This window comes from Malus sylvestris, chromosome 16 (assembly GCF_916048215.2).
Source record: "Malus sylvestris chromosome 16, drMalSylv7.2, whole genome shotgun sequence".
Taxonomy (NCBI): Eukaryota; Viridiplantae; Streptophyta; class Magnoliopsida; order Rosales; family Rosaceae; genus Malus; species Malus sylvestris.
In genome coordinates this window covers 26,805,991-26,821,100 of record NC_062275.1, presented here as the reverse complement: position 1 = coordinate 26,821,100, position 15,110 = coordinate 26,805,991, and the positions used below count along the sequence as shown (strand labels likewise).

General features: G+C 36.6%; 1 protein-coding gene across 1 annotated transcript; it reads left to right on the top strand.

Moving 5' to 3' along the window:
- Positions 1-367: 367 nt before the first annotated feature.
- LOC126607120 (mitochondrial outer membrane import complex protein METAXIN-like) lies at positions 368-9,082 on the top strand. Its single transcript, XM_050274571.1, has 6 exons — positions 368-662; positions 1,584-1,918; positions 2,028-2,104; positions 2,276-2,336; positions 7,831-7,993; positions 8,617-9,082. Exons 1-6 carry the CDS (start codon positions 521-523, stop codon positions 8,787-8,789), a joined length of 951 nt encoding a protein of 316 aa, XP_050130528.1. The 5' UTR covers positions 368-520; the 3' UTR covers positions 8,790-9,082.
- Positions 9,083-15,110: the final 6,028 nt, after the last annotated feature.

The following is a 15,110-nucleotide window of genomic DNA, read 5'->3' as shown; positions in this document are numbered from 1 at the left end:
CCTCAATTACTTGTCAAGTTTCAAAGTGCAAATCCCGACGACATTCTATTAGAATCTCGTGCTTCCAGTCGTGGAAATGACTTCTCGAAGTCAAGTTGCAGAGGTCACCGAAAGTCGATGATGATTGGGGGAATTAGAGGGAAAATATACCAGTGAATAAGAGGGAGAAGACACCAGTGAAATGAGTCGTTCCTATCCAAAGGTTTAGGGTTTTGGCATGTAGCGGCTCATCGGATACAGTAGTTTGAACGAAAAATTGAAGTGAATGCCCTAGGCCTTTTGGTAGTTGGGCCTTGGCTTGGATCCGGCCCATTTAATACTCCACGACCCATTTGCGGAAACACCCAATTTCCCAGAACCCCGAGGCAAGAGCCCCCCACCCCCCTCCCCAGTCTCTCTCTCTCTCTCTCTCTCACTGTTATTCTGCAACACCCGCCATTGACAAGAAAAAAAACCCTAACCTGCTTGCTTCTGGATTTGAATTCAGAAAGGCAGCATCTGACTGGGTTTTACAGGTTATATGGAAGGTTACACTCTCGTCGCGAGAAAGTCCTGCTTCGGCTTGCCCACTGCATGCCCTTCATGCTTGCCCGTCTACTTTTACCTCAAATTTGCCAAAGTTCCTTTCCGCTTAGATTTCAATCTTACCTACCCCGACTCTGGTAATCAAATCTTTCCCTTCTCTGCAAATATTTAATTTAATTTGATTTTATTTTTTTTGGGAGGGTTTGGCAGGTTTGGTGGTCTGAAATTCGTTGCTGCTAATTTTTTGAATTGGGGTTTTATTTTTACATGCATTGAGTTGATTGTTCCAACTTCCATGGCATATGGGTTTTGGATTTGTTACTTTATTTATTTTTTGAACAAACAATATTATCTACGCTAAGCTTCACAATGAGCTAGCAATAATATGACTCAAATTCGCATTTGGCGAGAACTGAACCTAAGACTTTTTACATACAAGTGAAGAGGAATAGCTTGCTACTTGAATGTGTTCTTAATTACCAACTGCTTTTTAATTCATATAGTTCTGTATTATATTGGCAACTGTAGGAGAGTACCTTACATGGTAAGGGTACACTGCCACTGTAGGCATCCTGTGCTAACAATTCAATGATGGGCGGACAAAATCTTACACGTCATTATATCATTTGCACGGGTTGCCACGGTGGCTGTGTACCCATGCTATAAGTCCCTCCCAACTTTTTTGGATGTATCGTTGGTTCTGTGAATGGTGCTGTTATGTATACAATTGGGATATGTATGTAGCTAAAAATATATAGGATTTGTGTGTTTGGTATGTATTTAAATGGGCTTCTTTGTATAGTTAAGGTATATCTTATGTAACTGGACAAACATGGCCAGAACAATTGCCACTGTGCTTGTGCTGGAGCCTTGACATTGGCAACTGTTTCTTTTTTCACTTGCTGAATATATTTGAATTAATATAAGAACGAGTTTAGTTTCTATGGTTGCACTTCTGTTGGTTTATTGTTTCGCATTTATATTTTAGTATGCATGTAAGCATTCACATATATATCAAGAAGATGAAAATCATGGTATCGGTTATGGCTTTTGTGTAGATAAAATCCCTTACATTGAATCTGGTGAGTATGTGATCTATAATAATGAGAAGGGTGGCATTATCGAAAGACTGAAAGAAGATCGCATCACTGATTTGGACACTGAATTTCACACAAACCCAGAATGGATATCTACAAAGGCAATGATCAGCTCCTGGATTTCTGATGCCCTTACGTATGAACTCTGGGTGGGAACTGATGGTTGTTCTGCCAAAGAGATATATTATTCTGATCTCCCATGGCCAATTGGAAAGATTCTATTCTATAAGAAATTTTACACTGTAAAGCAGCAACTTGGGATTACTAATGACAGCGCTGAGAAAGTAGAAGAACATGTACTTTTTTCTCACTGACCCTACTACTTTGTGCTAAGTAATAAGTGCTGTCTTGTTTGATTATTATTCAAATCATGCGGTTATATTGATTTGAAAAATTGATGGACAGATATACAGGAGAGCCAGCCTTGCATTTGGAGCTCTGTCACGTCGGTTGGAGGAACAAAAGTTTTTATTTGAAGACAGGTGATTTTCTATCCTATTCTAGGTACCTATTTCCTTTTACATGAAATCATGGGAACTGCTTGTTATTATTTAACTTCCTTTCTTTAGTACTAGTATGTTTTTTACACGCAAAGTGGCAATTAATACTATCATGCTGATTATGTATCTACATGCATTGTTCCTTTTATGCAGGCCATCAAGTTTGGACGCAGTCTTTCTTGGACTGGCACTTATCACTCTTCAAGCATTACCAGTAAGTCATTGTATTTATAGGCAGACAGATTAGAAAAGTTTATATTAGCAATTAAACAACATTTGCGTTCTATTAGCTCAACTATATAGTTTAAATCTATTAAGAAGTTGAGATTCCAACTTGAATCTTGAGCTTATCTTGTAGATTAGTATTCTGCATGAATTCAGATAACATTATATGCTTGAATGGGAGATGAAAGAGATAGAAAACGCATGCCAATTTTAATTTGGAATGGTACTCTGATGTAGAAAATTAAGACCGGCACCATTGTCTTTATCAGTCCCTTAATTACTTTTAGCATTAAAAATTTATTGAGCTTACAGTACCTTGCATAAATTCTAGTGCCCCTAGCGTTAATTCTAAGAGAAATATACTTCCATAGAAGTGAACATTATGCTTCTAACTTCCACCATCACTTCTATGAACGTTTTTATTTTTTATTTTTTATTTTCGTGATGGTTTCTGGATTGTAATCTACAATACAAAGAAGGGTATCACAAATGGTCCTTGATGTTTTGGAAATCATAATTTCGTCCCTTATGCTTCAATATTTAATCAATTTGGTCCTTAACGTTTGCTCCCGCACATCAGTTTGGTCCTTGCCGTCCAAATCCGTTGAAAACTCTGTTAATGTGCTGACATGGCACATGTATGGGACTCATAACTACACTTATGTGTTGCCATGTGGGTTAAAAAAATATCAATTTGTAAAAATTGCTTAAAGTTTTTCAAACCATAAAGAAAAACTAAAAAACTGAAAATGAGAAGGTAAATTAACAAACACCAACCCAAAGGGGCCAAAACTCAAAACTTCATCCGCCATCGGCCCCCCAACTCTAAACGCACAAACCACCTCAACCCAGATTGGACCCCTCCCTTGACATCCCTGCCACTCACTACCCTCCCCCACCCACCCACCGAAAATCCAACTACACATTTCCCCAATCTCCAGACCTCTGTCACCCGAGATCTTCCCAGTTATTTGTGCAAGACCGACCAAAAAAAAAAAAAAAAAAACAATCTGTGCAAGGCACAAATGCTACCCCCTTTGTCACTAAATTTCTCTCCTCTCTACAACCCAAACAGAACCACCTTAATAGTTTTCATACTGATACAATAAATTGGTGGTTGAATCAATTGAGGCACATCTTCAGTTCAACTTCATCTTTCCATTTTCTAGAGAGGGAGAGAAGAGGGGAGGGAGGGGGGGGGGGGGGAAGCGGGCGGTTTGGGTGTTTGGGGATTTGGATTGGTTGAATGTGTGCCACATCACACAAATGTAACTTTAAACGAATTTGGACAAAAGGACCAAACTGATGTGTGTGAACAAACATGGAGGACCAAATTGATTGAACTGAAACACTGTGAATGAAAATTATGATTTTCCAAACATCAAGGACCTTTGTGATAAAAACCCATACATAGAATAAACATACAGTACAATATGTATAATTCAATAGGAAGCAGAATTCTTCGATTCTATATATCTTCTCGAAAACAGAATTTTGACATTTTATTTGGTGAAATTTTGTTTGCCAGTATCTTCAACAAAGTATTGCTTTTCTTTTTTGGGTCTGTGAGATTAAAATTTTGGTCTGAACGACTTGGATTTCAAGTTGCACTCTCAGCAATCAAAATGGGAAAATCGGCCTTGATATATACACTTTTGCATCGGGTCTGGAACTCTGACTGAATTTGAGCTTAGGAAGAGGTACTACACTTATAAATGACAGTTTTAGTTGCAGAAGACTACCTTGTCCACCAACAACAAAGCCTTTTCTCACTAAATATGGTCGGCTATGACTACCTTTTCCATCAAGTGATAAATTAAAACTAAAAGAAATGATACTGGCCTGAATTTACACTCAGATGTCAGTGTTATGTGCACAAAATTCGCCCTCCCCCTGCACCAATAAATAACCTAGTTTCAGCTGGCATAGGACTCATTTCTATCAAAGTTAAAAGTTTGAACCACTAAAGAATGATACTTGTTTTGACCTCTCTCAGAAGCAGTGTTTTAAAAGGCTCGCCTAAGGGAGCGCCTAGGCGGCCTCTGAGGCTGAGCGTCAGTGTTCCTGCCTCTTTTTTGAGGGAGTGGGCGGAAGGCTTCGCGGGAGCGTGTTTGGGCGGCATTCGGGGTGTTCTGGGTGTTTTTTTCTTCAAAATCCAGGTTTTCTGAAATGTTTTCTGCCGTTCTAGTTTCAACGAAGAAGAGACTTTCTCTCTTCAAATCCCATAAATTTCCATAATAATTACTTCACTCAGCCCTTATTTCATTTTAAATACCCTATAAATACTCCACTCAACCCTTTATTTTCGCCATTTATTTCATATTAAATACCCTATAAATACTCCACTCAACCCTTTATTTTCCCTTAAATTCCCATAATTATTGTTTTATATCATTTTAAATACCCTATAATTACTACACTCAACCTTTATTTCCTTTTAAATTACTTATAATTGCAACATTCAACCTTTATTTTGCTTGAAATTTTCCTATAATTGTGACCATTCATCTATGGCATTCGTGTTGTGTTTCCCATGTTCGTGACATTTTCGTGTCATACCTGATATCTTAACGGGTCGTGTCGTGTAACACCCGTTAAAATAAACAGGTAAAATGACCCGACCCGAAATCGACCTGATAATATTAACAAATAATATAACCCGACTCGATAATATTAACAGATAATATAACCCGACCCGTTACTCGTTACCCGTTAAGGAAAATATATTTTAAACCAATAAATAATCAAATGAAAAACATAATACTAAATAAGTATATACATACCATATTATCACATTCAAAACATAAAAACGCATTTGTCTTTCAAGTATTACATATTTACATACCCAAAATTAGAGCATAATAAATAAAATAGAAAACATTAGAACATTACAAAATATCAAATGTTCAAAAGATTTACAAAATTAAGGGAGTTATGTTTCAAGGTTTGGAACCTTGCACATTTTCTTACAATCAAACTCTTCAATTTTCATCAATCACCATGGGAAACAGTATTGGAACTTTGACTTGATATATTGTCAAGAGTTATATTGATGATATTTTCAGTGAGGCTTTCTACATTAACACTCTCTTCTCATTTATCCTATAGCTATTGTTTAAGTAAAGTCTTTAATAGTTTTTTAATTAATGTAGAAGTGTGAAAAATATAGAAAAAATATATAAACGCTCGTAATGACAAGTTTTACAACTTTTGTGAAGGGCATATCTTTGAAATGTGCCACTATAATCATATAAATCATAGATCAAAATTTAACCGTCGACTGTTTACATTTGTGCTTCATTTTTCTCACCAAATTTTGTTTTGTTTTTTTTTTTTAAGATTTTCTTTTTTGAAAACATGATCTATTAGAGGATACAGGAAGATGAACGGTTCGGATCGTTGATATTATGTTCAGAGTTTTAACGTTAGTGAAAATATTGCTTGGTGTTTATAAAGTCTCTACAAACTATATAACATCGACTCATATTTCAATTAACCGTAAATATCGGGACGTGATATCAAAGATCCGAACTGTTGATCTTCCTACATCCCCCATAAGATCATGTTTTCAAAAAAGAAAATTTAAAAAATGAAATTCAATATAAAGAATAAAGCCTAAACGACAATCGATGGTTAAATACAAATTTAAGGTTTACGGATTATAGTGTCGGATTTCGAAGTTGACCCCTTTACGAAAGTTGTAAAGCTTGTCACTACAAGGGATTGTGTGTGTGTGTGTGTATATATATATATATTTTTTTTTTTTTACATTTCTTACACTTCTACAATAATTATTATTAATTTTATTACTTTTACACTCAAGTAAAAAATACTATTCATGACGGTTTGGAGGGTTTTAAAAATCTAAACGATAACGTAGGCGTAATCATTGTCTACTCGTGGAGGAATGATGAATCACGAGTGTTTATATATTCTTTCATATTTTTCATACTTGTAGGGATGTCTTATTGCCTATACTAATACTATACTAGTTGATTTTAATTTTGGACAACATGTTAAGTAAAATTTATCCTATTAATGATAATAAGAAACTCTCATAATAAGACTTTCGCCCATGAGCGGTAGGTCTCGGGTTCGAGACTTGGGAGCAGCCTTTCCATAAATGGGGGTAAGGCTAGTCGACACTCACCTCTCCCAGACCCTGCGTAAAGCGGGAGCCTTGTGCACTGGGTACGACCTTTATATAGAATAATAATACAAAAATATATATTTAATATAGAATATACCAATATATATATGACTATTGTATGTTATAATAATTATTTTAGTAATTAAACTTTAAAATTATAATTTATTTTTCTTAACGGGTCGAAATGGATTGCCCTCGTGTTACTCGTGCATGTATCCGTTAAGAACCCATTATTAACGGGTCACCCAATAATGACCCAATTAGTTATCGTGTTGATCCGAAACTTGTTATTTTCTTGTCGTTTTCGTGTCGTGTCACCGTGTCATGTAAGAAACTGCCGGGTTTACATTCATCCTTAGTTTCCTTGAAGTTCTCTATAATTGCTTACAATAAAATAAATAATTATAACAGTTTGAGACTATATGACATGGTTTCCAAGTACAACTAGACTTAGTAATAAAGAAGATGATATTATCTTTGATTTAGTTATAGTTATATTTGTTTTTACAAAGTATTAAATTGTTTTAAATATACTTATATATATAATATATATTAAAATTTTAGGTTTGAAGCCTTACACCTCACGCCTTGCGCCTAGGCTGGGCTATCCATTGGACGCCTTGGCCACACCCCCACCTTTTAATACATTGCTCAGAAGTCAGTGTTTTGGTCACAGAATTTGACCATGGGATTTAATTTTTGAGTTAGTGAAGTCTTGGAACCACTTTCGTAGATTTTCATTTTAGCTTCCCAATTTGTATCTTTGTGTTCATCACTCAAATGGGATTATGCGTGCCCCTTGGCCCTTCAGATTTCCTAATGGCATTATACTCCTCTCTCTCTCTCTCTCTCTCTCTCTCTCTCTCTCAATGGAATTATGCTTGATCTCCCTTGGCCCTTCAGATTTCATGATGGCATTACATTATTTAGTTACCTCTAGTTTTCAAGTATCATGCCTTCTTTGTCCATATAGCCCAGTTTATATATTATTTTCTTTTCTTTTATTTCCTCGCATTAAACTGCCCTCCTTACTTTTTATCGTGCATTAGCCTAGTTTACATGTGACCTATGATCGGCTATTAATACAATTATTTCTTTATCAATCTTTTTGGTATTTCAATCTTAGATAATCAATTATTATACTCATGAGTTAATAGGAATTTGATCTTTGTACAGATGACTAAACTTGTGTAATTAATTTATTCATAAATATATTTGGTTCCACTGAATGAACTTGGCCTATGGGCAACACCAAGTTGTACAGTAGATTTTGTTCAATCTTAATGGTTTTAGGGAGTATTTGGTCATGATTCCTGACACTTTGTGCTTTTAGGAAACATCGGTACTGCGGAGCAAGCTTTTAGAACATGAAAACCTTGTTAAGTATGCTGATAGGCTTAAGGTGGAGTTTGTGGACTCAGGTTCACCATCTTCAGTTCCAAACTTTCATGGAAACTCTTCATCAGCAGCTCCTAGAAGAGGTCCTTCAAACTCGAGTGAGATACTTTTACATTCAAGGCTTGTGTCTCTCTATTTATCTTTTTCCATACTATAATTTAAAGGATTTATTGCCTTTACCAAACCGGATCATTTTTTGCTCCGTTTTCTTTTTCTTTAGTGAACCTCTGTTCTTATCGTGGAAAATTCAAGAGTAGATTTGGCTTGCACACATGCAGTTTCCAACACCATATTTTTGCTTTAGAAAACATGGTAATTTACTTCGGAGTGTTAACAGTTAGAAACTTGAGCAAGTCGCACATTAGGCCTCTCTTGAAGTGGAAGCTGCATTTTGCAGCTCGGAATCTGAGATCATGTGATACTTCCCGCTTTCTAGCATAACTAATGCAAGAGCTGACTAATAGGGACATGGGTGATATAAATCATCTGAAGGAGGTAGATTGTAGGTTTTTGATGAGTTAGCATATCCACTTTGCATGTGGACTTCAACATGCAAGTTTTCCAGTTGTATAGATGCGGCAACCTATTTGTACATACGGCATTCATGGGATTGAAGTTTTATTTAATCATATTGGTTCTATTTGATATTTTTATCAGGGTCACCTAGGTCGCAACTTAATTCTCCTCAAATGCAATTTTTCTTATGCTTATTTGTTATCAGGTTCTAAGCCCAAGAGTAAACCCAAAAGGGAAGAGACAAAGGAGGAGAAAAGTTTTAAGAGAAGGGCCAGATATTTTTTAACAGCACAGCTGGTTTCAGTTGTACTTTTCGTCACTCTCCTAAGTCGAGTTGATGAGGCTGATGTCGAAGTTGATGATGATGGGTATGAATAGTTGTGTTCTTAGCACCAGCATTTTTTACATGAAAACCAGCTAGGATTAGCAGCCTGACGACGAAGAGAGAATTTCTGTAATCCCGTTCTTTCAGTTTTGTAGTATGACGTTGAAATTTTGGGAAAATAAGCACCTGTATAAATACATGATATGATTTGCTGGAAAGTTGAAGTTAGAAACCTAGAATTGGAGGTATTCTTCACCTGCAGGATTCCAATGTTCGACTTTTGAAGCAGTGCTGACAATTTGTAAATTTCATTGGATATGAATTGGTGAGAAGGGTTTAACTGTGATGCAATTTCGTACTTTTATGTTTTTGGCCCTCGTGCGCTTTGTTTTTTTTTTTTCTGTGGAAGTTCTTTGTTGATTTCTTAGAAAGGAAGTTACAATGTCACATATACAGTAAGACTGAATTCTGGAACCCATCAGCTGGGTGTGTTTTGACAGAGGTCATGGTGCTGCTAGGATGCATTCGTTTAACTTCTAGCCGATGTTCGAGCACCTGGATTTGGGTTTTGAACGTTTTGGTGCCTCGCTGAGCCGTATCACTCGGCGACTGCATCGGAGTAGTTTGGACAGCCTTGGTTGATTTTACACGGAATCTTGTTGTGTCCAAATGAATTAGTATTTTGCTACATTTACTACAGTCCAGGTTCTAAACGAAAAAAAGGCAGCACTTGGATTGGATTTGTAGTTCAATGGTGGTTCCGGCGTGTGATTATTTTCGAAGACAAGACATGACTTGGTTACGGTGCAGGGAAGAATTGAAGGCAAGACCTCGTAGATTAATTATACCCCTCAGCTGACGCACTCTGATCCGGAATATCCACTAGGACTTCAAATCGAGCTGTGATGGCCGATATCTGGAAGGTGACGAAGTCATATAGTGTAGTGATGTGGAAAATGTGAATAAATTTAAACCTAAAGTGCCTAAGTACAAGAGTGCACTTGTGAGCGAGAATGAACCTATTTCATACGTGATGACAAAACATAAGTAAAGTACAGTAAGGTAAAATAAGGATTATACCATCAAAAGGTAGCCATTTATACTGAGATTTGCCAAGAATCCTCGTCGATACATAAGCTCAGCTACTAAAACCTAGAGGGGCAAAAAACAAGGGTGAGTGGACCTAAAAATAAAGATTTATAAAAACCTTTTTAAAAAAACATTATAACCCCTCGCCATAAAACAAGTGTAGTTTCCAAAATATACATACTATGTATAGTATGAAAATACTTACCATAGCTTACAAAATCACAGAATGCCATACGTCACAATATTGCGTAAATAAACATACAACAGCCAATATCATATAATCTCGCATAAACAATGTCATATCAAATGCTCATCGACACATGCTAACACACGAGTTCATGTAGATATATTCTGACATGAACATGACTGGGTGTAATAATGATGTACACTCTGGTACTACAATCACGTGAAGACTGACACTATGCGCAGCACATACGAGTTAGAGTTGCCTATGACAACCTATACGACAGGACTGACACTTACAATAGATCCAAAGTGAGCATATTGTGCGATGTGCACATATACGTGAAAGACTGGCCCTGGCCTGAGCGAGTACCAACACCAGTGTAGCAAACGATGAGCAAATACTATAAATATAGTCATGTCACAACCATTCAACAATTCTAGTCAATATCATACTATTCATGACCATAAATATAATCAAGGCATCCCCTTATAGTAAGCTTACCTATGCATCTCGTAGGATTATTTCATCATTTCCCAACATTAAGGTATTTCTTATAAACGTTAATTTAATCATGGCAATCGCATAGAGAATTTATTAATGATTGTATATATGGAAACTAACCAATATATATATAAGAAAAGACCCACTCACAGATCATGTTGTCGAGTCGAACCCGTTTGAACTAGAACAGCCGAAGTCACCAATAATAATCGCACATAAGCATAATATTAGGACCCATTAGTAAAACTCCACTAAAACAATTAAATTTGGGAAAACGGGGTGCAGATTTGGAATTAGGGTGTCGAAATACGCTAACGAGGGTCCCTGACATATTTTACAAGAAGCAACCGAGACGCCCCGGTGGTCAACTACGTTCAAACTTTATAATTTCACTAAATGGATGTCAAAAACGGACTCGGGACGTCGAAATTAGCCTAAGAGGGTTTCCGAAAAATTTCCGAAAAAGACAACATAGAATATTCCAAAGAATATTCTTGAGAATATTCCTAACCCAACTCAGAAATGGGTCTAGGCCGGGTTTTTGGCTTAAGGCCCTTTTTTTTTCCTTCTCTTATTTTCTTCTTCTCCGGCAAGTCGCCCGATTTTGAGCAGAAATTTCCGAGCTCCATACGAGCTCAAAACTCAACCATTTTTCACCTTCTTCCTACCAAAATGAAAAATGAGTGTAGTTTAGGATTATACCTTCCCCCTGAGTCACCTGTGGCTGGAGTTGGCTTGAAAAGGTATGCAACTCACATCATATATCACCGGAAAACTAGGGAAGACTCCTTGAGGTAGCTCTGCGTTCAAATATCACCCAAAATCCTTAAGAGCACTAGAAACGTAAAGTAAAACACAATCCATGAATATTTGGGTGGTTTTTGGAACTTACCATCGTCGGAGGTCGAGATCTCGTTGGAGAAAATATAAACAGTGATGGTGTCATTGTGCAGAGTGAGGAAGAAGGAGAAAGAGGTTTTTGCCAGTAGTAGATTGTAGTTGAAGGAGTCTGGGGGTTGCGGTGCTTGCTGGAGACGACATCAAAAGGTGGTGGTCTGGTGTCGGCGTTGTTGCAGAGGTGGAACAAGGGAAATAAATGAGGGGGAGATATGTATGATGAGAGACAGAGAGGGGTGGTCTGGTGATAGGAGCATATTTATGCGACTTAGTTAGCTTGTTTCTTGGCATTTATGTTGTTAGTTTGTAGTTATTTTAGTATTTTAAGCTATTTTCGTGTGTTTGTAGGTCCAAAGGGTTAATGTGGCAAAGAAGTGCATTTTGGAGCATTTTGGAGCATTTTTGGGCATGAAATGGATAACATATGCTTGGAGCAAAAGGAATGGACGAAATTTGAAGTTTGTGCATCATCCTCTTTCTATAAATAACCATTTTAGCACACTCATTTCACCCAATACATCCACTTATTACAACCACCCAACACATTCACCTACCACTACATCCACTCATTTCACCCAACACATCCATTCACCTACCACTACATGTCGGAAATGTGCCCTAAAACCAATCATATGATGATACTTTACGGACATTTCACATGTTAAACTAATCTAGTTTAATATCAAGGGCAAAGATTATTGTTTGAGCCGTCTCATATAAATGTTATACGCTTAAACGATAAGTACAAGGAATATGTGATTGGGAGAATGCGATCTAAAGAAGTTAGATTCATGAGACCATTCTTTCGTAGACACATCCTAAACGTTCCTGATCATAGGATTGCCAATTGGGCATTGACAGTCCGTTAAGATCAGTACGTGATGTGTCTTCTCTCAGAGAGAGTGACTAGTCTCGAGTCATTGGTGTGTGTGACATCAAGACAAGTACGTAGGTGCTCAATAGAGAATGAGTTCACTGAACACGATCAACAAAGAGTTCTCATATTCATGTCACATGAGAACTCATGGTTGGGATAATGCAAAGTAGTCATTTGACCTGAGGCATCATAGTTGTCTTGTGGTTAGGTACTTGATCTTTGATTATGTCAAAGTCACCCCATCCGCGGGTGTCCACGGCATCGTCGGGGTTAAGCCACTTAGCCATGGAGGCAAGTGAATGCGCAACAAGGGATCTCTAACCTTCAAACTGTTTGGGGGAGAATACTCTATGATATGATTAAGAATCTCTGGCCAGAGTATGAATGGGATTTAGGAAGTCGTTCCAAATCACATTCAAGGTAATCATATAAGCACACGAATCACATTGGATAGTAGACATGAATAAACTATCAAACCAAACAATGTGGTCAAGAGTATTGTATTAGAGAAAGACCGTATTGCATTTGTAATCCTAAACTGAATAGGTTCTCCACCTCTTCTGATTAGCTTGGGTAACCATGATATGCTGCTAGGTGTCACTCATGGTTTGTGGAAGCCCTAAACGTGTATAATCACTAAAGGGAGAATTGAAAGTAAGTTTCAATTCATAATCGATTTGAAATGGTTTTAATCGCCCACTGCCTCGCTAAAAGGAACCTAATGGATCGTACACCGTGTAAGGTGGAGATTGAAGAAACAATGGAGATGAGTAAGAATAATTAAATGGTTTAATTATTTATGGCAAGGATTAATTAATATGTTAATTAATCAAACGAATAAGTTCGTTAAAGACCTAGGGATAGTTTTGGACCTTAAGGCCCAATGGGCTTCGAACGTCAAGCCCATTGACTTAAGTTGTATGACAACTTAATGAATAATGATTCACAAAGGCCCAATTAGCCCAATAATACCCTAAGGCCGGCCATTTAGAGATGGAGTGAGTTTTGGACTTATTTACAAGTTTGCCACTCCAATGAATTAAGGTATAAATATGACTTTATAGCCAAAATTCATTTAGGGTTTTCTTTTGGGGAAAGGATGAGAACATAAGCTCTCCTTTCTCTCTAAAGTGGCCGGCCTCCTTGGAGGGTTTAGCTAGCAATCCTACTACTCCAAGGTCACTCATTTCTTCTCCAATCTAACCTTGGTGAAGAGACTTAGAGGTTCTCAATTTTGGGAACTTGGAGAACCATTTCATCCATCTAAATCCATAGATCTAAGATGCAAGGAATGAAGGCCCTCTCTTTGGGTGATTAGCCTTTGCTTATGCAAAGAGGAATCTACAAAGGTATAATTTCTCAACTCACTTTGTTTTGAGTTGAGTCTTGGTTCACCCAACTACTAGGCTTTGAATTTCATGGTTAATGTTTTGTTTTTAAGTGCATACAAGCATGATTCCGCCTTTAATTTGTTAATTGCATGCTATAGATGTTGCTTAAATGAACATGTTTTTCACAAAATTTCCTTCAAGTGGTATCAGAGTCTAGGTCTAGTAGTTGGTGAATCCTTTTGGGTTTTGTAGTTCATAGTCTTTGATTTAAATGTTGTAACATGTTACAAGCTTTATTCTTATTTGTTTGAATGTAAATTTTGTTGGAAAATTTGCCATCTCAAATGTTGTAGATGTAGTTCGTATGAGCATGAATATTGGAGCTAAAATTTGGTGCCATGTTTTTGGGAAAATTCGGCAAAATCCAAAGGGTGGATTTTTGGGTTCATGTTTGACTTGTTAAAAGTGTTTTCAAGTGACTTTTGGAACCCCTATGTACCCTAGTTTGGTTATATGTTATTTCCCTTAAGTTTGAATGGTTTTGGGTGAAAAATGTTCATGGAATTTTTTTAAAGTTTTTCATGAGTGTTCTTCATTATTCTTGACATTTTTGCCAAGAACAAAAAGTTTGGTGTTTTGATTCAAAGTTTTGATTTATTTCATAAAATTTTTGTTTTGTGCTTTTCAAATGTTTAAATGTGTTAGATATTTATTTAGAAAGGTGTAAGAAATATTGGTGGGTGTGTAAGGATTAATTCCCTTTCACACACACCACTTGCATGACATTTATGTCATGCACCACTTGCATGACTTTATGTCTAAAACTACAAATCAACACACACATCACTCACTTCTCTCCAAAACCGGCCACCCTACAAGTGAGGTGTTTTTGGGGCTTTTATGCAATTACATAAAGTTTTGGTACTTTTGTGTAATTTGTAGTTTGACCCAAAAGTTTACGTATTTACGTAAATGCCCAAAATCATTAAAGGACAAATTGTTTTGTTCCTTTAATGAAGTTTTTGAATTTGTTGAAATTTTTGGGTTCTAGTTGTAATTACATGAAGTAGTGGACTTTTGTGTTTTTACAAAATGAGCTCAAAAGTTTAAGTTTTGCAACATAGCCCAAAAAGTTGAGGTTATTGCATTTTGGCCCAAATTAGGTTGAGAACAAAATGGTTTTGTCTCTTTAAATGAGAATTGGATTTTCATTTCATTTAGCTCCATTTAAATCAATTATATGGATACAAAAACCAAATGAAAATGTTGCATTCAATTTAATTAGTTAAAGTGTTAATTAATTAAAGGGTGATTATGAACCTAAGCCTACGATAATTGAGCTATGTGAAATGCCGTTTCAAATTTGTTTGAACCATGGGAATGTGTAGATTAGATTTTGGTTGTAATTTGATTTGATCAAATGTTGTAAAAGAGCATAAGCTCTTCTTTACTTTAAAGTAATTTGTTTTATTCAAATGTTGTAAAGAGCATA

Bases quoted from the DNA above. Each gene is read 5' to 3' on its own strand.
- LOC126607120 (XM_050274571.1), top strand. From the start codon at position 521: ATGGAAGGTTACACTCTCGTCGCGAGAAAGTCCTGCTTCGGCTTGCCC. The intron at 663-1,583 runs GTAATCAAATCT...GCTTTTGTGTAG, and splicing joins TCTTACCTACCCCGACTCTG to ATAAAATCCCTTACATTGAA. The intron at 1,919-2,027 runs GTACTTTTTTCT...ATTGATGGACAG, and splicing joins CTGAGAAAGTAGAAGAACAT to ATATACAGGAGAGCCAGCCT.